General features: G+C 52.5%; 12 protein-coding genes across 12 annotated transcripts; 5 read left to right on the top strand and 7 right to left on the bottom strand.

Annotated features, from left to right (window-relative positions):
* Positions 1-481: 481 nt before the first annotated feature.
* EV422DRAFT_617838 (uncharacterized protein) lies at positions 482-1,660 on the bottom strand. Its single transcript, XM_053074020.1, has 2 exons — positions 781-1,660; positions 482-681 (listed from the first exon to the last, which is right to left on the bottom strand). Exons 1-2 carry the CDS (start codon positions 1,514-1,516, stop codon positions 617-619), a joined length of 801 nt encoding a protein of 266 aa, XP_052928002.1. The 5' UTR covers positions 1,517-1,660; the 3' UTR covers positions 482-616.
* Positions 1,661-1,984: 324 nt separating this feature from the next.
* EV422DRAFT_518903 (uncharacterized protein) lies at positions 1,985-3,549 on the bottom strand. Its single transcript, XM_053069560.1, has 2 exons — positions 2,397-3,549; positions 1,985-2,317 (listed from the first exon to the last, which is right to left on the bottom strand). The coding sequence occupies exons 1-2, from the start codon at positions 3,268-3,270 to the stop codon at positions 2,169-2,171; spliced, it is 1,023 nt and encodes a 340-aa protein (XP_052928001.1). The 5' UTR covers positions 3,271-3,549; the 3' UTR covers positions 1,985-2,168.
* Positions 3,550-4,843: 1,294 nt separating this feature from the next.
* On the top strand, positions 4,844-7,120 carry EV422DRAFT_307141 (uncharacterized protein). The gene is made up of 4 exons (XM_053066152.1): positions 4,844-5,192; positions 5,261-6,363; positions 6,438-6,657; positions 6,735-7,120. Exons 1-4 carry the CDS (start codon positions 4,976-4,978, stop codon positions 6,833-6,835), a joined length of 1,641 nt encoding a protein of 546 aa, XP_052928000.1. The 5' UTR covers positions 4,844-4,975; the 3' UTR covers positions 6,836-7,120.
* Positions 6,921-7,536, bottom strand: EV422DRAFT_564825 (CoA-binding protein; the record flags this gene model as incomplete). Its single annotated transcript, XM_053072234.1, has 4 exons — positions 6,921-7,199; positions 7,258-7,297; positions 7,366-7,414; positions 7,482-7,536. The coding sequence occupies 4 exons, from the start codon at positions 7,534-7,536 to the stop codon at positions 6,921-6,923; spliced, it is 423 nt and encodes a 140-aa protein (XP_052927999.1).
* A 57-nt stretch (positions 7,537-7,593) lies between these two features.
* On the top strand, positions 7,594-10,657 carry EV422DRAFT_518896 (protein SCAI). The gene is made up of 15 exons (XM_053069559.1): positions 7,594-7,610; positions 7,679-7,902; positions 7,976-8,024; positions 8,095-8,187; positions 8,253-8,326; positions 8,395-8,512; positions 8,590-8,785; positions 8,849-9,001; positions 9,063-9,341; positions 9,410-9,494; positions 9,559-9,749; positions 9,807-9,879; positions 9,950-10,123; positions 10,187-10,296; positions 10,356-10,657. The coding sequence occupies exons 2-15, from the start codon at positions 7,815-7,817 to the stop codon at positions 10,500-10,502; spliced, it is 1,830 nt and encodes a 609-aa protein (XP_052927998.1). The 5' UTR covers positions 7,594-7,610; positions 7,679-7,814; the 3' UTR covers positions 10,503-10,657.
* A 210-nt stretch (positions 10,658-10,867) lies between these two features.
* On the bottom strand, positions 10,868-11,957 carry EV422DRAFT_306913 (mitochondrial 18 KDa protein-domain-containing protein). Its single transcript, XM_053066150.1, has 3 exons — positions 11,572-11,957; positions 11,255-11,495; positions 10,868-11,190 (listed from the first exon to the last, which is right to left on the bottom strand). Exons 1-3 carry the CDS (start codon positions 11,813-11,815, stop codon positions 11,001-11,003), a joined length of 675 nt encoding a protein of 224 aa, XP_052927997.1. The 5' UTR covers positions 11,816-11,957; the 3' UTR covers positions 10,868-11,000.
* Positions 11,802-13,196, top strand: EV422DRAFT_307004 (uncharacterized protein). The gene is made up of 5 exons (XM_053066151.1): positions 11,802-11,833; positions 11,916-12,372; positions 12,452-12,588; positions 12,661-12,984; positions 13,050-13,196. Exons 2-5 carry the CDS (start codon positions 12,047-12,049, stop codon positions 13,097-13,099), a joined length of 837 nt encoding a protein of 278 aa, XP_052927996.1. The 5' UTR covers positions 11,802-11,833; positions 11,916-12,046; the 3' UTR covers positions 13,100-13,196.
* EV422DRAFT_306910 (uncharacterized protein) lies at positions 13,191-14,382 on the bottom strand. The gene is made up of 5 exons (XM_053066149.1): positions 14,321-14,382; positions 13,881-14,253; positions 13,752-13,803; positions 13,620-13,684; positions 13,191-13,560 (listed from the first exon to the last, which is right to left on the bottom strand). Exons 2-5 carry the CDS (start codon positions 14,239-14,241, stop codon positions 13,391-13,393), a joined length of 648 nt encoding a protein of 215 aa, XP_052927995.1. The 5' UTR covers positions 14,242-14,253; positions 14,321-14,382; the 3' UTR covers positions 13,191-13,390.
* A 764-nt stretch (positions 14,383-15,146) lies between these two features.
* On the top strand, positions 15,147-16,069 carry EV422DRAFT_306867 (ubiquitin-related domain-containing protein). The gene is made up of 4 exons (XM_053066147.1): positions 15,147-15,468; positions 15,557-15,643; positions 15,706-15,777; positions 15,853-16,069. The coding sequence occupies exons 1-4, from the start codon at positions 15,240-15,242 to the stop codon at positions 15,921-15,923; spliced, it is 459 nt and encodes a 152-aa protein (XP_052927994.1). The 5' UTR covers positions 15,147-15,239; the 3' UTR covers positions 15,924-16,069.
* Positions 16,070-16,174: 105 nt separating this feature from the next.
* EV422DRAFT_306881 (uncharacterized protein) lies at positions 16,175-17,156 on the bottom strand. Its single transcript, XM_053066148.1, has 2 exons — positions 16,954-17,156; positions 16,175-16,882 (listed from the first exon to the last, which is right to left on the bottom strand). The coding sequence occupies exons 1-2, from the start codon at positions 17,033-17,035 to the stop codon at positions 16,215-16,217; spliced, it is 750 nt and encodes a 249-aa protein (XP_052927993.1). The 5' UTR covers positions 17,036-17,156; the 3' UTR covers positions 16,175-16,214.
* Positions 17,157-17,223: 67 nt separating this feature from the next.
* EV422DRAFT_306828 (uncharacterized protein) lies at positions 17,224-18,534 on the bottom strand. The gene is made up of 4 exons (XM_053066146.1): positions 18,400-18,534; positions 18,136-18,332; positions 17,819-18,060; positions 17,224-17,750 (listed from the first exon to the last, which is right to left on the bottom strand). Exons 1-4 carry the CDS (start codon positions 18,502-18,504, stop codon positions 17,506-17,508), a joined length of 789 nt encoding a protein of 262 aa, XP_052927992.1. The 5' UTR covers positions 18,505-18,534; the 3' UTR covers positions 17,224-17,505.
* Positions 18,535-20,295: 1,761 nt separating this feature from the next.
* Positions 20,296-22,387, top strand: EV422DRAFT_306804 (uncharacterized protein). Its single transcript, XM_053066145.1, has 3 exons — positions 20,296-20,598; positions 20,685-21,572; positions 21,648-22,387. The coding sequence occupies exons 1-3, from the start codon at positions 20,461-20,463 to the stop codon at positions 22,158-22,160; spliced, it is 1,539 nt and encodes a 512-aa protein (XP_052927991.1). The 5' UTR covers positions 20,296-20,460; the 3' UTR covers positions 22,161-22,387.
* Positions 22,388-23,473: the final 1,086 nt, after the last annotated feature.

The following is a 23,473-nucleotide window of genomic DNA, read 5'->3' as shown; positions in this document are numbered from 1 at the left end:
TTTCTTTCACTCGAGCGATATTACTGTTCATAAAGCAAGACCGCATTTGAGAGTGCCGTCAGAGAAGTGCTCGACCGCGTCGCCGGCCGGACGCTCCAGACAACCCGAGCGAGATCTCGAGAGCAGCTAAAGGCCATTGCACAGCAGACATTTCAGGATATTGAGCCAGATGTGCTAGAAAAACTTGTGTCGAGCATGCCCCGGCGTATAGCGGCAGTCATAGCAGCTACAATTCGTTCAGGAAATTGCCACACAGCTGGCCGAAACTGTTGGAGGTATCATCTGGAGGTATCAACTGTTGGAGGTTAGTGATTTAGTGATAGAGGCACACGCCCTGTGATTTCGTCGCCCTGTCGAATTCTTGTTGCGGGGCCGTCAATGAGGATTCCGCCGGACGCTTTCAGGGGCAAACCGTCTATCCGTCCGCACCCAATGGCTAGCATATCGTCTTCATCGCCGACGAAACGTGCAGAGAACAGAAGCTTCGCAATTGTAATATACAGTACTTTTACCATTGACTTTACACTTTTACATGAAGAGCAGGGAGTCCTGCAAAATGAGGTTCATCAACGTCCCATCCTTTTTGTATTCATCTCAGGATTCACCACTATGCTATTCAAGGGCAAGCACCAGCCCATATTTCCAGAGAGCAGTCGCAGTAGCCAACGGTGGTCCAGACATCTAGACAACACGACATGCATCGAAGTGAGCAACAGCGGTCATGCTACCAAAATGCAAAACGAATATGAAATTTGCACGCGTATATACTTCTTAACTTACTTAGCTTGGAACACACGAGAAGTACCGACGAGTCGCAGAAAACGTCATTGATTCTGGGACACTTGGCCCCAGCTAGTCCAATCTGCACACCAGCACCTCCGGTCTCTGTCGCTTCAGGCACGGCTTCCGTGTTCAAAACCCGGGTAACGGTTGGACCCTGCCCATCGTCGCCTAGCCCAAAAGTGGGCGCAGGGAATTCGTCATCCCAACCCCAGTCGGTCGCCGTAGTGGTCGCTTCCTCTGACGTAGTGGGTGCCTCTTCTGTCGTAGTGGTGGTTGCGGTGACAGTCTCATACGAGGCCCGTGTTCCGAAAATGTCCCATGATCGCGTAAAGAAGTCTTGCGTCGAGGTCGGCGGAGGAGGGCAGTCTACGCCGTTTCCGCCTTGGTTGCAGTAGCATTGTGGGCGGATCTTATTATCTTCCAGACACAGGCCTTTGCAAGTCTCTTTGGGAATCCAGCGGCCACTTTTCTGGCCGCAGCGCATGAAGAGTCTGTTGTCACAGGCATAAACATCTACGGTTGGGTCGCACCGGGTTGCGACGTTCGCGGTTTGCGACTGGGGATCGATTTCGTTGGGCTGGTCGAAGGTGAGGCCGCTGCCGGGTACTGATGGATCTTGACCGTCGTTTGAAGGATCCTGGTTCTGTCGTTGCCAGTGGATATGGGGGAATCCGCTGACAACTTGGAAGCCCAGGATGGTGACCAGTAATGTGAATAGTCCGGTATAAACCATTTCCGAGATGTGACTTGATGTCAATGCTGTTGGTTGTAGTTGGTTCTTCGACGCTTGGACGGATGCAATGGACAAGTCCCTCTTTTATACATCCCCCGAAGGACAGTCGTGCGTTGTTCCCCACATCTGCAGCTGTGGCTGAAGAGCTGGGAAGTTTAAGCTTAAAGGAGTTTACCTCGTGCCGCTTATCCCCTTCCGCTCTCCAGCCCGAGATCAGGGCTGCAGAACTCTGCGGTCGAGCGGCGGCACGGCATCGAATATTCGAAGGTATGTTTAAGCTTATGTGGTTTGATGCGGGAACCCCCAGGGGAGCAGGTGCCCCTGAACGGGCTGGCTGGGCTTGCGCATTCGTCGGCTTCCGGCGGATGATACGTATCAGAGCAGAATCGAACACCGTCTATTACCTGCGCCAATCAATAGTGAAATCCCTTCATCAATGGGGTTCCAGACTCTATCGGCAAAATCGTTCCCGAACATAACAAATATATTACACATTACATTAACACTTTAGACGCCGTACAAAACTATTTACAATGCCGTCTCATGATGGAGAGCAACGACAGATCTCTGTAAGGAGGACTTCATTCTGCTTCCAAATATGCGCCAATCCCAAATGCCGGTGTCGACGGTCATACTACGTAAAATATGGTATTCAATTCGAGTCGTCCGAGTCCTCAGAACCCGGAAACTCGTATTTCAGGGTTTTCACGTCCAAGTCGCGAAAATTATACTCCATCAGCTCCCGCAGCCGTGCGAGCTCGTTCCTGTCCACTCGTGGGGCGTATGTGCCACTATCATTATCTGCAGGTATGACAGCAGTCCGCAAGTGGGTAAGTGATGCATTGAAAATTGTACCAAAACTGATTATATCAACACGTACCCATTATCAACACTCGCTTCATTGTCCCTTCTGCCCTTTCAACTCGTAACGTCCCGGCATAGACGACCGACTCTGAGGCGTTCGAATGCATGGCATGTTTCGAGAACTTGTCAAGAAAGTTGCTATCTGCGCGCGAGAAGTGTAACGTCCCATCTGCCAGCAATGTAAACGTATATTCGGGCCCGGCAATCTGTCCAACGTGCTTCCTCGCCAGCTTATCCGCTTCCTTTTCGTTCGGAGCGTTTTCCCGTTTGACTGTCTTCCCGCCATGTTCCTCAATGATATCGAGGAACTCGTCCCCGGTCTGAACCCAGTATTTGTCTCGAGGCTTCTTCAGGAATTTGAAGAGGCCTTGGCCGTACATTCGCCTGTGCATGGCTCGCAGTGCTTTTCGTGCAGCACGCCCTTGCGGAGTGTCGGCAAACAGGGCGCGGATGAATGGTGGCTTTGTGTTGTACTCTTGTGTTAGAAGCTTGGCGCTCAGCACTTCCCGAAGTCGTTGACGTTCGCGTGAGGAGTGCAGATGGTTCTGAACCCCACTGAATAGACGTCCAATAAGAGTCTTGGACGGTTTAGCTTGCCCGTGGGTTGCAGCGAGCTCTATGCCGGAATCTGATTCCTGCGGACCGTCAGCTGTAACGTGCATAGCATCGGGGTCTGCGAAATACTTTTCAACTCCCGATAGCCGCGTGGTGAAAACCGGGTAGGCTTCTCTATGGTTTGCGAGGGTGAGCAGCCGGTTGAAGTGTACTTTACACCGAACCGGGTCCCGCCGTTGGGTTTGCTGAGATGGACTTGTCTCAGAGATGTCCCTGTTTTGTTGCTCGCCCACGACCTCTCGCTGTGCCGTACTCTGTGTGGTGCTCTCGGACATTGCTGAGAGCGAGGTTTGAAATGGGACGACTTCGAAAGAAATAATATAGATCCAAGGTGAGTTTTTATGGGCCGCGACAGTCGATAAGTCGAATATTATGCAAGGACGAGAGTTGTTGCCGGGGCCTCCGTGGCTCTTGTATGCGTTTGCAACGTTGCATTTCCCCTCTCCACGCCGTCGCAGAAAAGAGGCGAAAGACGAGCCGCGGCTCGCATTTTTCAGAAGTTGCGACTGCGCAATGCGTGCATGACATCATTGTGGAAGTTCTGTTTTGGAACTCTGCGCAAAGCCACACTTCCGTCTCTCCGGAAGCCACTAAGCCTTTCTTGCAAATCACCTGGCAGTGCTGGCACTGCTGGGCTTGAGAGTCTCGGACGGGAGGGATGGTGGCCACCGGGATACGGGGTGGCTCTCATATATATGCCCAGGTCAAGTCGAAGACTTGTTGGTTCAACACACGCAATCTCACTGGATTCCCTGTTCCAAATTCAGCTCCACGGGCAAACCCTCGCAAGTAGCTTATCAGGATCTCGCCGTTGCTCAACATGCTTGTTGGTGCACCTGGATGGGTTTCCTCAGTCAGAATACAGGAAATCTCTCAATCTCAGCCTTGCACGGATCTCTCAAGCCTCTTCCATCAGCCCCAGTAGTTGTTCTGCCTTGAGGAGGCGCTTGAAGCGGTTCGGCGATTGCTTGCGCTCTTAATGGCGCTACTGAATGTAAATCACGACCCAGACGGCACATGGCCTAGAGTGGCAGTTCGACGAGAAGAGGGATTAACCGGCATTTGCGCAGCAAACGAAGGCCCCGGCGAACTCTCCTTTGATCTTTCTGCTGAATGGATCGAACCGCCATGAAGAACAGTTCTGCCTGTCAACGGTCGGCAACGGTCAGTCTCACGGGTGTTCCTTGAGAGCATCTCGTCAATCTGCCTTCACCACGGCCTCGACTGGAAATGGATGCTCGCCTCTTCACCACAATATACGATCGAGCAGTGGGTATGGAGATGAACAACGTTCGCCTCGACTGCATCAAATGAGTCTGCCCTGGTCGACGACAAACGCACAACAAAACCCTTCGATTCCACCGCAGTTCCACCGTCGGCGAAGACGCTCCGATAACCCTAACCTTGTTTTCGGGGTTGAGAAGACCGTGAAATCGTGAGATGGTTTTGTGGTGACATAACGCGAATTTGTTCGACGTTGGACAGACGATCGAGACGGCAAACCGGGCTTTCGTCCTCCTGAGAGGCGGCAGGCGCCAACCCTCACAAATTGGACATGCCGACGGCATGTGCGCCGTGGGGTGAGAGAGGAACGTGATTCTCCACATGTTCCCCCTTGATTAGCGGATTGACGATGATGTGCAGGATGTGATTAGCCCTTGCGATGAGGAAATGACTTTTTGCGCGTCTTTTGGCACGGCGTGATGTTTCTGGCATAAAAAGTTGAAAGTTCCCACGCCTGCGGGAACTGCTGCGGCATCCTCCAGTCGTCAACGCTGGACCCTCCTGAATTGGCTGGCCAAAAGTTCATCTCACTTGTCACAATTTCATTCGCCGCATCCAGCCGCCGAAGCATTATAACATAGAGCAAGTTTCCTCCGATATCAACGCAGTTTATAACGCAGTCAAAAACGGTTTCCTGGTGCCCGGTCCACTTAGGACAGCCATGTCACGTAAGAGCGACTTTTGAAAGTTCGCGTTATGGTCCCGCATGAGCCTCAACGTTCCGCCTCAGCAACAGCAGTCAAACACGCTCAGTCTATGAGCGACCTTCATGGCTCTCAGAAGTACTCCCCACGACCAAAGAGGCGAAGCAATGTTCTGCTCAAGGACTTTTTCTCAGTTGACTCGTTGTCAGAAGAGGAACTACGTGCCAAGCTTAGGGAAGCTTTGACGGCTCTGAGGGAGAGGGAGCGAGGTAATCACCATGATCTCTTTTGCGGGCCGATATCAGTCGCTTACATGTCCTATTCGATCTTTCCATAGATCTGCAGCTGGCTGCAGAAATCGGGCAGCAACTGGTGGCAACGAACAACAACCTGATGACAGAGTACCACGACTTCATGACCAAAGGGAAATTGGAGAGAAAACTGTCAAGCGGCGCCTTGCCGACCCCCAAAGGCCGCTTATCGAGCCGAAAGTCGAGAGCCGCGCTCAAAACCGTGCAACTGAACTCGATCAGAATCCGCGAAACCATCGTAGAGTGCTCGCCAGTGAGGAGGCCGTCTATCCACGAAGTGTTCGACGAGCGGGGCGGCCATGATCCTTACGTTGCATCGCTCGAGAAGGCGAACGCGGACCTGCAGTCCTGCTTGGAAGCGTCTGAAGCTGAGCTGCGCGATACCGAGCGCATGCACAGACAAGTGGTGTCACATTTGCGACGGCGGAATGAGGCGTTAGAGGATCAGCTTCGCGCTACGTTGCAAGATTTGCGGAACGTTGAAGCCACCAACGCCGAAGCAATGTGCACGTTGGAGCGAGACCTCGATCAACTCCGTCAGGATCTTCAGATCACTGAGCAGACGGCGGCCGAACTGGAGGTTGACCGTCAGAGACTGTTGCACGAGAAGCGAACAATCCGCCGAGACTCGGAAGACATGGAGAAGAGCGACGAGCTCATTATTGCAGACCTCCAGAACCACATCTATGAACTCGAAGCCGAAATCACCAAGTTGTTGGCAGCCAAAGACAAGGCAGAGTCACGAAGTCAGGTCCAGAAGGAGGAGCTGGCAAAATTGACCGATCACGTCAAAGCCCTTCAACTGGAGTTTGAATCAAGCGAGGATTGGCACGATGAATGCGAAAGACAGCGGAAGATCATCGAAGAGTTGACGGAGCAGCTAGAAGACATGAGAACTGCTACGTCGGAGGAGAAAGCGGAGTCACTGCTCGCGCGGACGAGCAGCGAGAATACCCTTGAAGAATGCCTTCTGCCTTCCGGATATTTCGATACGGACGAAGACGAGACTATTACGGGTGACGAAGACGACGCAGAGGCGGATCATTCGCGGGAATGGGATTGGAGCCACTGGACTTATCGAACACGGGTCCATCTGTGGGAAATGGATATTCAGGGAATCAAAGAGGAGGTGGGTTCGAGTGGCGCATTTCCAAGTCCACGTGCGCTGGGAAGAGGCCGCTAACCGATGTTGTATTTCTCCAGATCAAAGACTTGCGACAGAACTCGGACGTCGTTTATCTGAGGCTACGCTCGAAGATTCATACCTGTACCACTCAAGTGGTAAACTTCACACCTCGACCCATCGCATCTCTCGCGAACATGGCCACCAACGTGATCGTCGCTGTGGTTCCCGGACGCGTGTTCAAGACAGCCACCGCAGTGGCCAAAGGCGTGCAGAACGAACTTGAACGCCGGATCCTGGGTACGAAAGTAATTGAAGCGGCTGTGGAGAAGGAGAAGGACGATATGGACACTGATCGCCCTAAGAGACACTTATAGGTGTACTCTTTGAACATAGCTTCCGATTTTGGTTTAGTCTAGCGCACCTCTTATACTTTATACCCACCCGATGCTACAGCATACTTATTTCCCAAGTTTAGGTTGAATAGATCGGACTTTTGGTCTGCTACAGCATCGTTATCAATGGTACTATCGGGTCCAACATACGCCGTATAACCTGCTCATCTACAGCTTGGAAGCAGCCTTGATAGCCTCCTCCCCATGAACGAGCACACACGGCCCACCCGAAATGACATTCAACCCCTTCTCCCTGCCCAGCGCGAGTGCTTCCTCCGACTCGGCCCCCGGCTGAAGCCACACGTTCTTGATACCCAGATCGGCGGCTTCCTGGATGATGTTCTTGGTTATCTTCGGGGGCGTAATGACGGACACGGAGTAGGAGGCGGGATCCGTGAGGGTTGAGAGTTTCGCTGCTGTCGTGTGGTTCTCAATCGTCGGTGTGCTCTGAGCATAGTTGGTTAGTGGGCTGCTTTACCCTACGAGAACCGAGATATTTACTCACGGGATTAATGGGAACCACCGATAGCTTGTGGTCCAAGTACCTATGTTGTATGTACCACGGTTACGCCCAATTAATCATCAAAGAATCTGCTAGCATTCCGACACATACCACCGGAAGACCTTGTTCCCAAACTTGGCGGGATCGGCGCTAGCGCCAACTAAGACGAGAGTAACAGGTCATTTCGAGAAAAATTGCGGGTCTAAGGGCAATTCCGGTGGGCTTACCGACGGCGAACCGGCCTTGTTGGAAGAACCTGGCAGATGCTTCGAGTGAGGACATTTGTGCGATAATGGACTCCTGAAACGTTTTGAGTGCTTTGGAATTGTTGCAAGGACGACCAATGTCGACGAACGCTGTGAAGTCATTGATGGAAGTTGGAGATGGATTGCGGAATGCCTACCATCGCACGCGGACGCGTTACCGTTTTGTCATGCCCTTGTTGGGTTTGTGATCAATTGGGCGAACGAGTTCCACCCACGACCGTTTCCACTTTCCCCACGGAGCCATCGCAGCATCATCGGCTTGGGCAACCACTGACGGCCGGAGGAACTGACACAATGGACACGGACACGGCCACGGCCACGGCCCCGCTCACAAGCAACGGAAATGTCCCGTCATCGGACCCTAACATAGTCGTCGCGCAAGGTAAGTCGAAGGTTTTGGGATGGAGAAGACGAGGACGGCGAAGCTTCAACTAACAATCTTTGTGCCGAATCAGAGTTCCAATATTTGTTGGAGAAATCGCAGCAGTTGTTCGCAGGCCTGAGGTGTGACGTCGTGGAAGAATCTTGCGTAACCTCGTCTCGAGCTGTCGGCTCACGCCTCCTGTTATCGTAGAGATCTCCCTCCCACGGGCAAAAATTGGCAGACGTACTTTCAGCGCACGTTCGAAGTGTACACGCGGTTATGGAAGTATCAACAAACACACAGGTACGTCAGAACTAGGTATTGGCGAGGGGGAAGTCACAACAGGGGGTTGACCTCCACTTGCATAGGCAAATCCTCGAAAATAAAGACTATCACGGCCTGAAGCGATGGGACATCGGCGAAGTTGCATCAAAGATTGGACGTAAGTCTTGCGCGTCCCGCCACATAGTGTTGCTTCCCACTCGAAGACTAATGAGGCGACGTTTGCAGAACTCTACTATCACTACTACCTGCGCACCAGCGAAACAAACTACCTGCTGGAATCCCACACATTCTATGACGCCATCCGGAAACGCCAGTACTTCAAAGACGTGTTGGAAGTGAACAAGTAATGATGCATTTGCATGCATACATACGGGAAGGGGATGTGAGGCAATGTGCTGACAACGATCGGTCTTTGAACAGCCCGGCGCTTGTCATCAAGAAGCTGCGATACTATGCGCGATTCATCGTCGTATGCTTGTTTTTGAACGAGACGGTTGAGATCCGAGAATTGATGGAGGAGCTCACTGCTCTCATCGCGGACTACACGAAAATCTTCAACCCGAGTGACTCTGCTGAATGGAACGTCGTGCTTTCCGAGATCTCAACATTCCTAGAAGTGCGTGCTGGGGACTGATATTGTAGGGCAACGGCTACTTGGTCTGATTCCAATTTTCTCCAGGCTCAGAAGAAAACGACACCGGTAGACTTGGAGGGAAAAGCTCTACTTGCGCCAACACGACTGCAGATTGAGCGGACCCCGAAGTTTGACAAAGATGGCGCAGCACGATTGCGACTTCAGGAGGCAATTCTGGTCGGAAACTATCAGAATCAGGTTGGTAGCTCATCAAAGCAGCGACCAAGAAGAAGGCCCTCGTTCTCATTTGTTTCGCCAGATCAAGTTTTCCGAACTGACGTTGGACATGTACCGGTTGCTGCAAGCCCTTGAACGGGAGCCAACGACCAATACTTCGGCGGGCAAACCCGCTCATCCCAGCGATGACCCGAATGCCATGGTCAGGAAGGAGGAGGATGCACCTGCGGACGGATCTGGCTTGGGATCTTCGACTTCCGCTGGCGACAAGTCGAATCTCCGGAGATCGAACCCGCATAAATACCTGCTCTACAGACCAACGTTTGCGCAGCTTCTGTACTACATAGCTACCACCTTCAAGGTTCGCCTCTTCATTGAATGGGGAATGAGGGCATTGTGGAGTTGATGCTAACGGATGAACTTTCGAAGGACATCAACGAAAACTCAGCGATGTTGATATACATATCAGCCGATGGAGCCAAACGACCCGTGAAATCAGAACACATGGACCCAGGTATGTGATGGACGGAGCGGCTAGTTCGACTTCGCCCGACTCAGTGATGCTTTTGACTCCGTAGCATACCTGACCAACTACTCCGGAGGAGCCGCGACCGCTGTAAATCAGAACTACGCCCGCAAAGGCGGCGACAAAACTGACAGCGAGCAGCATACACCGCTAGTGCATTGCTTACATCCGAACGATCTGGTCCCATTCTCGAGGAAACCGTTGTTTGTGATTGTCGACAGTACAAACAGTGCAGCATTCAAAGTAGGTGACGATCTGCTTCGAATAGAAGTGCGAACGATTCGCTCATCTGGTCTTCAGGACTTCCCGAAAATCTTCCCACAATCCGTGGCCTTCTTGATGAGCCCGACAGAATACCCCGCGTCTATCAAAGGTGATTTTCTCATTCATGCAGATCAGCGAGACTCGGCAATACACAGACTGAACCATCTCTTGCTGTGCAGACAATGCGCAAATAGGAAGTCTCTTTACGCTATTCCTCACCACTCCCATCAAGGCATTCGCCTTCATCTCCGACATCACCGAAGTGAGCAAAGAGGTCTGGGAAAAGTGCTCAGGCTTGGTTAAAGAGACCGAGATCCTCGTGGGCGATCTACTGGACCTATCAACCGAGCTCGGTAAATGATTGACGTCGTGCATGGGAAAGACGGGCTGGCGATGTACTGAAGCTTATTTTGCAGACGCGGCGTACAAGCGATTCCTTCAAGATGATTTCTTGCGGCAGTTCCTCATTCGATTCGTCATCACCGACGCGATATTACATCTGCACAGCAGTTTCAAGGACCCTCAGGTATCTCCCCACCTTTGCAGTGAGCGCTGAGGCCAACTTATACTGACTCATCAATTTAGCATTTCCCATCGGCATTCCCGGCCATGGCGCCGTCTATCGCTGCGACGCCAGAGTTGCACAATAGGCTGAAGGAACTAGTGGACGCGGCTGGGGTCGGTGGGTTGTATAACTTCCCTACTGAGGCGAAAGCGGAACCTGTACAGTGAACAACCTTGGCGGTAAGCAGAAACTTAGATAGGACCTTTTCTTTCCAAAGGGCATATCTCTGCTGCTGCAAATTTGTACATCTCAAAGCTGGTCTTTTGGCTGCCCGTTTTTCTTTGCCAATTCTCAATCTATATCCTCTAATGATTCTGCGAAGTTCCCTTGTCTGGTCTACGTTGTTCAGTACGGTGTTTGACACACCATACCTCCCAATCGTCTGCTGAACGGGGTCCATACGACAGCCGGCTACGAAAGGAGATTGCTGCTTGAGTCTCCGGTCCTTAAGTTCAGCGCATCAGGCTTTCGAAAACTTTTTGTCAAATCTGTCCAACTTTCCATCTGGCTAGAGGCCCAGGAGTCTGCCTCACAGTGCCTAATACCCTCATGTTGGTTACAACTTAGCACCTGCGAAAGCCACCTATCTATATACCCTTACAATTAACCCACCATCTAGTCTATTCGCGCCCAGGCCCGAGAATTCCCAAAACATATGAGGCGCCTCACTGAACTTTCTCCTTGACCTTCTCCTTCACATCTTTCAATGTGACCGGGCGTTCCAGGGGCCAGACAGTGTCGAACGCTTTCGCTACGAGGTGCTCCACAGGGTGGTCGTACATGATAGGGAGGAAGGGAACGACGAAAAGACCTGCCACGGTTGGGGTCCATCGGACGAAGGCCGTCTTCGGGCGGCTGCGAAATCAAGAGTCGTTAATTCCTGCGTATATCGTTCGGCTACACCACTCGTGCTCCTCACCTCTTCAAAGCTTTGCCGGTCATATCAACAACGGTATGGATAGTCAACGCAGGGAGCAGCAAACTCGCTAAACCCTGGAACACGCCGCGTTCGGCAACTACTCTGGCGATTTCCATCTTGTCGGCGTTGCGCTGGGCGGCCTTGTAGCCTTCCAGTGCGACATCGAACCCGACGTATGCGAAGGAGATACCGTATGCGGCATTGACGAGGTTCTTATGGACTACTGGCCTAAACGCTTCACCTGGTGAAAGGAGAGCTGTATTAGGACACACACGATCGAATGACGTACCCCATGAAGGTAGCATTCCAGTACCTACCAACATCCGACGTGTAAGCAAGGTATCGAGTACCAGTGATAGCCAACGTCTTGAACCGAGCAGCATAAGCCAAGAAACGCAGCGGCGTGTCGGTCGACTCCGCGGTTTGGGGATGCTCTATCAGCTGGAGAGGGGTGACGGCTGTGGCTGGGTATTTTGCAATGTCGGCCTTCAGGTCGTCCAGGACGATTTCAGTCACTGGCTTGCTGGTGTCTACATTCGCTGATGGGCTTTGTTTGGCCATTGTTGTCTATCGGTTGAGGTAGAGGTATTGTCGGTGTTGGGAAAGGAGGGAATGTGAGATCACTCACTGGCTGGCTTTATGCTTGTCGGAGCGGCTTCAGCGTCGGCTTTGGGAGCTTTGGGTTCCGCCACGTTTCGCGATCTCCAACATTCGCCAAAATCACAGCCAACCCGCGCCTACCACGTCTACACGCACGTAGCATGCGGCAAGCCGAGGCTCATCACTAGCGATATGTCTGAGCAGGGCTATTCCGGGGACGACATAGCAGAGAGCAATCAGGGTGGCTCAGACTCCGGCGCCGACGACCAGAGTAATGTAGGACCTGAGGACGCAGTTGGTGGCGAGCATGTAGCCCAACCGACGACGACAGGACGGGCAACATATACACCAGGAGCAACGACCCTGGCTACAAACGCCCTGCCGATTGGGGCTGGAGAGGGTGGGGAGGAGAACCTGGATATTGATAGAATAGTCAAGTTGGAGGCGGTCAAGAATCGGTTGAGTCATCTTAGTGAAGCGCTACAGGACTTTTTGCAGTTACCCGAGTTTGGACACTGGTAGGAGGGCTCACATAAAAAGGGGGCTGTGGAAAGGTTTCTCACGTATGGATCTGCTCCCTCCATTCTCCGCGTATAGGCCGAATGCCCTCACGCAGTTCAATATCCTCGTAGCTCGCTTTGAGAGTCTGTTGGGAGACTTACGGAGCAGAAAGGAGTGGTTGAGGACCACCATAGTTGCCCCGAGCTCGATCATTCCAGAGGTGCCGGAGTGGAGTGAGTGAATGCAGATTCACGGCTCTAAGCGTCACCAGATATCCCTGACCCATCATGTGTTTCGAAACGTAGCGCCGAATGTCCTACTCCGGACGACTGTTGAACCGCAAATCACAGAGGAGGAGCAAAAGATCCTTGATGAGTCATCTCGGATCTCTGTGAACTATTTAGACCAAGAAGCCGTGGAAGCAGCCAAGCAAACGCTTCTGGACCGGATGGAAAGGCACGACATTCTCATCCGAGAGTTTTTGGAAGATACACGAAGTCGAGAATATGATAAACAGCTGAAGACTAGGCTGCCGGTAAGCCAGGATCAAGTGAACCCGTTCGATGAGGCAGGGCAGGAGAACAAGCGAGATCTGGAGAGGGTGTTGATGTGGATGGCCAGTGGACCAGGTACGAGACCATAACACTTCGCGATGTAAGTACGGTTCTTGACGTAACTTCGATGATATCCACAGAGAGCTGGGAAGAGAAGCGGAGAATGACGTACGGCGGTAGTGCTCCTTGATCTTGGATGTCGTACCCACGTTGTACATATGTACACACACAATGCCAATTTTCAAACCACCCAAAATGAGGCGATGAGAGTCTGGCTAGCCATTTGAAAAGACACCGTCTATCCTATCAGACATCAGAAGTGGTCTCTTCCGGGCTCGCCGTTCTGAAAGCCTAGTCGGCTGTCTTTCAGGAATTCTCGCAAAATGACAACGAGACTTCGTCACATGTACGCCGACCACCGCCAAAAATATGCACGTGAATACGCCTTCTCACATGCCCGGATCCCTCGCGGCGTGATGCATCATACAACCTCCATTCTCTGCCGTTTTGGTCCATTCGAATCGACATCCGTCCCCAGCACATCTACGTTTTCGTCGTTTTCTGGCACTTCCCGTTTCGCGGCTATGAGTTTGCGCACTAGTGCGAGCTCCTGCTCGAGCTTTCTTATTTGCTCTTCCTTCGCTTGCAGAACTGTTGGATGAGAAAGCTCAGCTGGGATCCCTGAAACTCGAGAGACTACATCAACTTACGCGCTGATGGCTCGTCTATCTTCGGAAGTTCTATCGCTCGCCATTCCTCTTCTGGCAGTTCATACCTGATCAGATACAATGCGAGATGTCAGCGACGTGTCGTACCAGTACAATTCACCCAGCTAGCCTTACTTTTCTTTGTTCTCCTTAATTCTTCGTAGCTTCTCTTCCTTCGTCACCTTTCCTGTCGACTAACGCTCATCAATCTCTGATAGGTTGGCATCCATCAGGCCTGGGTGCATCAGATGCATCATCACTGACCTCCAGAATTGACGATGAACCCATTCTTCCTCTTCACATCCGGCCCTTGTATTTGCGCATTCTTCTCTCCAATCACAAGCGGGTCGATATGGAGTAATTGGAACTCTGCCGTACTCTGTTGCCCCAACATCCTCTGTGTTTGCAGATTCAACTGTGCGTTCGTCTTGCCCGGCAGTGCCCCACTCTCCATGATATCCTTCCAGTTGCCTATTCCGAAGCGCATGAGGGCTTTGCGGAGTATGTCGGCTTCATCTCGCGACCAGCCGGGAGAGAGTGTGCAGTTCCACAGTGAGGCCGAGTCGTTTGGCCGCAGGACGTTGCGTTGCCCTACGGGCATGCTACGAGGCTTGTGATGTGCCATCCTTATAGTATTCTGATGGTGTAGGAGCTCAGCATGAGCAACCATTGTACGTACGCCAGGCGACCTGAAAAAAACATACAGAAAGCGAGGAAGTATGTGACGGTGTTGCGTCGAGGCAGCTGACTGATAGCCTGTGGTGGGAACCGGCTTATCGACAAGTAGACGTTTTCTGCTCGATGCTCAGTTCTGCAGGATTCTCAGTTAGCGGTGGGTTTTCCGTCCGACAATGAGGGCAGCAGGAGCGCAAAAATCGTGATGAGCCCACCTTCAAGCAATACATCGTACCTGTGCTATACCAATCTTGTTGTGCCTGCGTTTCTCGTTTACCACGCCTTTTTAGTGCGAGAGTTACAATTGCGAGTCGAGGAAACCAACGAAACCTCCAGATGTCCGAAATGCACGCTTCGGAACCGGTCGGTCATTGCGCACGAGGCTCATTACGTAAACGATCAACGTAAACGAGGATCAACAGCGGTCGAGACTTCGTTCACCGAGGCTTCCCCCACAGTTACTTGCAATCCGCCGCATCGTATCCTCACTTTCGAAATACACCCTTGGCCGTGGAGCTTCAGGGCAGCAGCACATTCTTCTCGAGCTACAGCTTCGCGAGTATTTAGCGGCACAGCGCGGACCTTATACGGAACGTTCGCTACTGAAGCTTTGTCAGGTTGGTGTTTGTAAAATCATCCAGGCTGGGAAGCCCTATAACGTTGCTCAAGAGCCTGAGAAAGCGATCACGTGCATCCACCCTGACACAAACCGGAGGGAATCTAACTTGAGGAGTGGGCGGCTTTTGTTTGAGCACGGCGGATAGTGATGCCTCGCCTACCTGCGAAACTAAATGAGAGTGTGGCTGTAAAGCAGAAATTGAATTCATCCCTCATACAGGAACTTCTCTTGAGCCCAGACCTTCGTAGCCACCGCGCGCTGGAACCAGCGTTCCGTTTCCGTAGTGCTTCTAAGTGGTCGTCCGGTTCCAGCCGCGTTGGCAGTTAGGAATGGCAGACGCTTCAGTAGAGAATACTCAGGTCACGGACGGTCCATCGATCGAAGTCCGCCCAAATGCCTTGAAAGAGGGACCACCGGTTGTCGTCAACGACAGGGTGCCAAACAACAAAGTGAATCTCCGGTTCTTGCTTATATCTGGACGAAGAACGGATTTGTTGTTCGACCCTACCGCGACGGTGGACTTTGTAAGGTCTCAGATCTTTGAGGCATGGCCTGGTGGTACGTCAGAAAACTCAGATCATACGCTTTTGACTCTGATCGGCTCACTCTTTACTTCCATCATGTACGAACCTCATCGCTTTTCTAGAATGGGCTGACGAGAAGCCAGAGTCTCCTCAAGGCCTACGCGTATTACATCAAGGCAAATTCTTCGAGCCCGCAACAACCCTTGCATGTAAGCCCTGCGAATCTTTGCTTCAGAAAGCCATACAAAATACTGATCTAGTTCGTCTATAGCCCAAAAACTCGAACCAGGACAAACCGTTGTGGTGCACCTTTTACTTCGACCTGGCGCAAACACAGAGCCAGGTAAGTATAGGCACCGGTTTCAAACGGAACCGAAGGGCCTGAGTGAAGCTAACCATGCTCGTTTCACCCCTTCAGAGGAGAAACCAAGGCCAGCTGCTGGAGTCGACGGGGTTGCGCGTGCATGCGCGTGCTGCACTGTTTTGTAACGACACACAAGCAGCTCGCGTAGACCGTGCAAAAAAATCTGTGCCGGGAAAGGAACGCACAGGACCGGAGGGAGGGGGGCGAGTTTGCGAGACATACTCGCGGTTTTTGGCCGGGGTGTTTTTTCCTTGTTTCTTTTTTCTTTCACCTCTTCTGCTGATTATTTGTGAATATCCGTCATGTGCACTCGAAAGTTACAACATTGGCCGCTGAATCAGATGTGAAGGCGGGGGTATCGCTATCGCAAAGGAACACCGATAGGACCCCAAAATAGATACGAGTATTCAACAATTCTACCTCCATCTTTGGAATAGCAGCATCAATGGGAAAGCTAACAGCCCATACAAAAGGATGGACTGCCTCTCCCCGCCAGATTTGACAGACCGAGCACAGTAATCTGCGTCCACACAGCCAACAGTCCTCTGCGTAACTCCATTGCATCCCGGCGTCCCATCTGCCTTTGCTGGTAGTGTACAAGTCCTCGTCTGCTTCTTTGTCCCCGCAATCCCGCCAGGACACGAGATACCCAAGCAAGTGCTCGCATCGACCCAATCAGCAAACCCCTTCGTCTCAAAAGGCGCACAGCCCGCCGTACAGTCATATTTCCCACTGCAAGTCGCTGTAACCCCTGCCAGCACACATGTCACGGTGGAATCAATCGACGTATCCGACAGCAATGTACCGCTCCACGAGCACTGAAACTCAAGGAATACAACCAATCCCGTCATTGCAGTCGCCGTCTGCTCCCATTCGGCGGAGAGCGCGTCGCAGTGGCAATTGTCCGGGAGCGGAGTGGTGTTCAAGGGGATGCCGTTGGTGAGTAGATCGTCGTTTTGGGTTACGGTATAGGCGTTTGTGCAGGCAAGGATGCATGCGTCGGTTGACGCGGAGGCGAGAAAGCCTGTGCAGGAGAGGCCGGTGCTCCGTGTCCATGTGCCTTTCGCCGTGGTGCTTGCTGCATCTGAATGGAAGTGGAGCATTTGATACAATCAACATTTGAATCGCATGTTTGACCGCGAGATTCAAACTCACCAACATGTGCTGCCATGATTCCTATGAAACCCAATGAAAACAACAGGATCCGGGAAAGTGCGTCTTGGATTATGAGCGGCATTGTGAAGACGTTCTCTGAAGGACTTCCGTTGCAGGACTCTCGGAAGTAAGGTATTGTTGAGGGGGGAGACGCCACAGATCACATTTGCTTGGATTTCTGGCTCCGAGAGCAATCTCCGCCGAGAGTGTCATCACTTTTTGACGCGTTTCTGACAGGACGCGTGAGATGTGGCAACTTCCACATCTGAACTTCCGACAGCGTACAGATGCAATACCGCGAGGTACCCGGGGGACATTATGAGGACATTATGAACTTCACTCCTTCAGTGGAGAAGAATGTCAAAAAATGCGGAGGATCCGTTGCAGCATCCTCAAGCCCCGATTAGGGTATGTTGAGAAGTCTTTGATATTCATCATTGATATCTAAAATCCAAGTCCACAGAATGGAAAACGAACACACATGGAAATGTAAATGCACGAAAACGAAATCTAGATGCAGCAACCTCTATGTCGACAAAGGAGCCCGCTCCTTCAGAACAGATTATAGCGCCTAATCTGGGAGACGGTCCTGTAGTTGATGTTCAACAAGTTGACAGGGCCGCTGGATCCGAAACTGACGACCTGAGCAGGGGACTTGTCGACGAGGATGGTGACGTGCGCCGGGTTCTCGTAGAAGACGAGGTCGCCAACCTGAGCGTTGGAGAGGGAGACGGCGGTTCCGTGGTCTTTCAGGGTGCCGGTGTAGCCGGCGTTCCAGCTTTCGCCGTTGAGGAGATCTGTGTCATGCGGGAGGAAAAATCAGCCTTCATCTTGCGTGACTAGAAGCGTAGATCAATACACATACCAGCGCCATTGCCGAAAGCACTCCAGTAAACCCAAGTCACGAACGAGGAGCAATCCATCTTGGGCGGGATGCCGCTGTGCGGGCAGATGTGATTGTCGATTCCGGACCATCGTCCGGCGCCTTGGGTGTAAGTCGCGTGCGTGCCCGTGTTGTGGGCCCACAGTGCGGCAGCAACGATACCGGCACGGGTCTTGGGAACAGGCGAGCAGGGCTGGCCGCTGCCACCACCGCCAGATGGAGGGCTGTCATTTGGGATGGGTGCATGTTCAGTATGCGCCATGTGTTTTGCTTGGCGGAAAAAGTCAATGGACGCTTACCAGCACTTGATGCCATCACCGCCGGAAGGACAGTAGTTGGTCAAGAATCCCTTGGAGCATCCCGTGGACGTGAACTTGCATGTTCCGCCGATACCTTTGCACTTGGCATCGTTGGTGGGGACGCAGCATTTAATGGAGTCGCCGGAGCTGGGGCAGTAGTTGGTCACGTAGCCGCCGTCGCAGGAGGAGGTGGTGGCCTGTTCATCATGAGAAAAATTAGCTGCTTTTTGCTATCAGCAGTTTCATGGACAAAGGGCGACCTACCTGGCAAATGCCTCCGGCGTTCACACACTTGGGATCCTGCGTTGCGGCCGACACGAAGATGGAGAGTCCGGCGAGGGTAGCAATGAAAAGCTTGGCGAGGGTCATGTTGCCTGATGCTTTGGGGATGCAAAGACGTAGAAAGCTTGAAAGCGCTTGAGAGTGGGGTGGGGTGTGGGAGAATGGGGAGGCAGGGAAGCACTCCGGCTTTTATGCTCCGGCATGCATCGGCGAATGCCCTCAGGAAAGGAGGTCCCATCGCAGCAAATCCCGCAGGAGCGTGTCTGCCCCGCGTACATTCCCCAAAAACGGAGGGAAAGCATCCGAAAAAAGAAGAGATGGACAGGAGACGAAAGAAGGCATACGAGCGAGAGCAATGTATCCGTTGCTGGTCCACATTGTGCCTCTGATCGCAAAAGAAGCCCAACCATGGGTTCCACAGACACTGGATGCACACCTTTTCTATCGCCATCAACGGATTTTTGAATGCGAAAGGCTGGGATCTCCATATCTGGCTTCCTTGTTATTAAGCCGCTGACAACCGTGGGGCCTTTCTCTTCTGGAGCTTGATGCTCCGTCGTGGTGGAAACTTCCGATATCATCACCTAGATGCGGCTTTCTTTTTGTCAGGGAAGATGTTTCCCTTGTGAGAGGCATCTGAAAGTTTCCCGAAGATCGCCCGTCACAAGGTAATACCGTGCAACCAAGTTCGTCCAATAAAATTGTTAGTAGGACTTGGAAGCTCTTGGGGTGTCGACTGTACTCTACTGGGTACATCTGTATGTACAACATATGTACTGTATGTACATGCACAGTGGAGGAGTGCATGTGCCAGGAGTCCAGGACCCAAGGAGTCGGTCCGGTGTCGGAGCAGCAAGTCCAAACACAATCACTGTGACGCGTGCGGAATGAATTCTGAAGGGCTCGTGTGCGCGTCGCAGTGAACGTTTTCACATCTCGCGCGACACATCGGTCTCCTTCATCATGGGGGGAGGTTACGAAACGTGGGGGAAGGGGAGCGGGTCAAAGCCACGGTTGGGAACTTGGGAATGGTCCGAAGGCGGCGTTTCTTCCAATGAAAAGTGGAGCTCAAAGATTATGTAGATCTTGGGTCGCTGGTTGAGGTCGCTCAAGGTTCATTAGATTCACGACGAAAGCCTCCCACTTCCGTTTGCCCAAGCTTTGGGGACTCCTCAACATTCAAACGTCCCGCGTCAGAGCTCAAATGGTCCCGCGTCGGAAAGGATGGGGCACCATCGTGGATGCTGGGTGCGTCGCCACATGCAATGGCAATTGGTTTTGGAAGAGATTTAGGGTGATGTGCGATCAGCGCCGGTCAAGGATCTTTCAAGGACATAACCTCGCACGTGTTGATTGACTTCCGTGGCACACATGTACACTCCAGAAAGGGCAGCGTCCTCGTCACTTGTCGCGGAAGCACCGGAAAGGACCCTTACATAGGGGCTACCGCCCAGGCGAACTTGGTACAAGTGCAGGACCCATCGCTCTCGAAAGTCCTGGGAAACCGTGAGTGCTGAGCATTGCATCTACTTTCATTGCACATGGGCTCCAGATCCATGTCGACAGGTGAGAGTATACGTACTGATGTTTGCCTTTCTGGGATGCCGGAGATGGCTTCACGGGTTGTTGGACGTTCAAAGGTTGAAAATTGATAAATGTGAGAAGCTTCCGCAAATTGCCGCAGCTTCTATGGGCGGATGTCGCCCTTAACATGCGTAAGATTAAGTGTACCAGAATACAAAATAATTGTGGATCCTCGGCCGCTGGCGACGCCACCGAAGATCCGACAAAGCCGCGACTTGATGAACTTCATGAAGGATCCCATCAACTGCACATCACTCCGTGCGCGCCAGAAACCTGCTTGCCATGGGCTGCCGCTGAAAGCTGCTCAAAGCTGGCTCCCACATCCTCACCCCGTTCCGACCACGATTCATGCGACATCTTCACACCCATTCCTATCCTACGTACGGTCTCCTGCTGCTACTACGGAAGTGAAGTCTGAACGAACCTACGAAGAAGTCAAACGAAAGTAAGGACTGTGCGATGAGCGGACCGTACGGGTCTCACCAGCACGCGCAACCGCCGCACGGTGGTGGGCCCTACGATGCCTACGGCTACGACGACTCTCGGCGACACGACGACAGAGCCCCTCCGGCTCACTATGGGAATGACTACGGCCAGGTGGGTGTTTGTTGACTAGAAATGCTTTAGCGGGCCTGTCGCTTTGACCAAGCATGAACACCTGATTAAATTCCAATGTCTTGCAGTCCTACTACGAACCGGAAGAGTCGTATTACAACCCTCAACCTCAACCAACATTCAGCCATCCGGCATCAGCAGGCGGACCGGATCCCTATCACGCCCAAAACAACTACAGCTACGATGCACCACAGTCTGCTCACACGCACAATGTCTATGCGGCGCAACCACAGAGGGAGTGCGCGCAGTACCCCCAGCAGCAAGAAATGTCTGCCTACCCTCCTTCCGAGTACAGTGGCTATCCCCAGAACAATGACCTGTACCACCCGCAAACACCATCAACTCCGATGTCCTATGCAGTCCCACACACACCCACAAAGGATGCGTATCGGTATCCCTCGCCCAGATCAGAGTTCAGCCACGGTTCCACAAAGTATTCCCAGGCATCAACGAAGTACTCCCAAGCATCGAGGACTCCGTTAGATCCATCAGGCGCCGCTAAACCAGCAGCTCATACACTGGCTACGAAATCGAGCGCTGGGGCTTTCAAAGCGGGCTTCAATGACGACGACAACAAGAACAACAATAAGCGCATTGGGACACCGCGATATTGCTGCGGGTGCTTCGGCACACGACGCTGCTGTCTCACCTTTGTTACTATTCTGTTCCTGCTGCTAGCGGGCGGCGGGGTTGCTGCGTGGTATTATTGGCCCAAGGTTCCTAACATCGCGACCTCATCGCCCTATATACCCGTCACAGCGGCTGGGTTCAAACTTCCCCCAACAACGGCCGGCGCAGCTTCAGCTTTCAAGTGGTCACCTGGACCTCGCATTACCGGCAGTCTGACCGATGCATCCACCGCCGCTCCGTTTGAGCTCGATCTCGGTCTGGGGGTCAATGTAACCGTGGACTCGCCCAACAACGTCGGCTTTACCATTAACACTTTGAAAGTTGACGTAAGTCTTCCCAAATTTTGCGGCGCTTGCCACTACGGGCATGTCGTCTGACCTTGTACTCTCTCCTCCATACAGGGCACTTTGTTGAACTTGATGGATCCCCAGAAGAAGCCATTGACACCGATGCCTGGTGGTACCCTCATCGCATCTTCGCAGATTGTCGATATCCACATCGACAAACGAGCAAACACGACAATCATGCTTCCCATCCTCATTTCCTATCAACGCAGCTTGCCATTTGATCCACAAATTTTAGCCTTAAAGCTCATTCCCTGCCTACTTGCGCAAAAAATCAATCCGGGCGCTGGGTGCGCCGATCCAGGGGACCCAGTCTTGGCTGCTTTCATCATGGCTTGCGGCATTCCGGGGATTCTAGAAAAGCAGCCGGGCTCGAAGCTGACCATGACCTTGAAGATAGAGCTGGACCTGAAGATCATCGCATGGACGGGGTTCAAACCATCATCTATCCGCGAACAATCCTTCGATTGTCCTTCGACGTTGACCGATCTCTTCAAATCCGTCTTCGGCGGGATGATGTTACCAGGGCCGGCGGCGATTCCGGCAGTGATTCCAGCGCTCGGGACGTAAGAGAATGCAAGGGTAGCCTGCATGTTTCATCTGCAGTTTGGCCAACTCGGGCGTATTCTAGATCTGGATCTTGTTAGACTTGTGATCTTGTTGAGCGGGCGGACATCTGCAGGATCAGATAGAGCAAGTGTATATCTTTATCACCCGATTCTCTACCTCATCGGTTTACCTGTAATTCAAGCTTGTATGCATGTACATACGTGAATAGTAAAAAGATCTATGGCGGAATATGTGTTCAGTTGCCGGAAAGCCCTCTAATCGGCATGCTTCTTCCCCCAGGGAACACTTTTCTGGAGCCGCAATCGGGTGTCTTCCCTTCTTGACTGGCCCAAAACCGAGTCCGTGCATATTTAATCAAAATTTCCCACCGGCGTCACGTATACAGCGGAGTCAGCGGAGTTCGGAGTCTGACCCACACGCCCGGCTCCTGGCGCGAAATGTCCGAATTCTGCAACCGAAACCCCACACCTGAAGCGTTTGTACAGTACAACAATAAATCAGCGGTCGGCTGCGAGATCCGCGGGGACGGTACCGTCTCTTTTTGGGGCCGTAGCGCGGCATGATGAGAGCGGCAAAGGAAAGAGAAAGTGAGCCGTTTCGAAGTTTCTCACACAGAAAGTTTATATTTCAGCGGGAAGGTGAAAGGCATCTGTCAAACCGTTGAAGCCTCATCCGACCTACTCCATCGCATTGCGTTACCCACTCTTCACCAGTCGCATCTCCAACACAACCCATTTTTTACGCACGGTTGAGGTCCAACTTCCATCCCGCTTTCCCACGCCTGACTGTGTCGATCTAGAAACGCATTAGTCAAGAATGGTCAAGTCCGCTTACTACTCGCAGCTCCCCACCATTAGGTGCAGGGATTGTGGAGAGTTGCTCGACGTGAGCCAGCGGCACCGATGTCGGTTCGCAGGAGGCCGCGGCCCCCACGCCATAAACCAACCACAACAACGGCAACAACAACAGCGAGGGCGCTACGAGGAAGCACCATACTCGCCCGTCGACGAGTTGACCGACTCCTACTACTTCAACAATTCCAACAACAGCCCAAATAACTATAATAACAATGGCCGAAGTCCGGGCGGTCCAGACTACAGCCGCGGGTCACCCGGCGGCGGTGGCCCCGCAAACGGGCAGTTCGCCCCGCGAAGCGTTTCCAAGAAAGGCCCGCGACTGGACAACATCCGAACCGACAGGCTAGACAGTCGCGATCAGCCGAGAAGCGCTCGGAGCGGTAGCGCGAGGAGCCCTTCCAGTCCGTACGATACCACGCCTAACGGATCGCGCTACCCTACGGACGACGTTATGTC

The sequence above is a fragment of the Fimicolochytrium jonesii genome (genome assembly GCF_025526975.1).
Source record: "Fimicolochytrium jonesii strain JEL569 chromosome Unknown EV422scaffold_4, whole genome shotgun sequence".
Taxonomy (NCBI): Eukaryota; Fungi; Chytridiomycota; class Chytridiomycetes; order Spizellomycetales; family Powellomycetaceae; genus Fimicolochytrium; species Fimicolochytrium jonesii.
The sequence above is the reverse complement of the archived record's forward strand: the minus strand, read 5'-3'. Positions and strand labels throughout refer to the sequence as shown.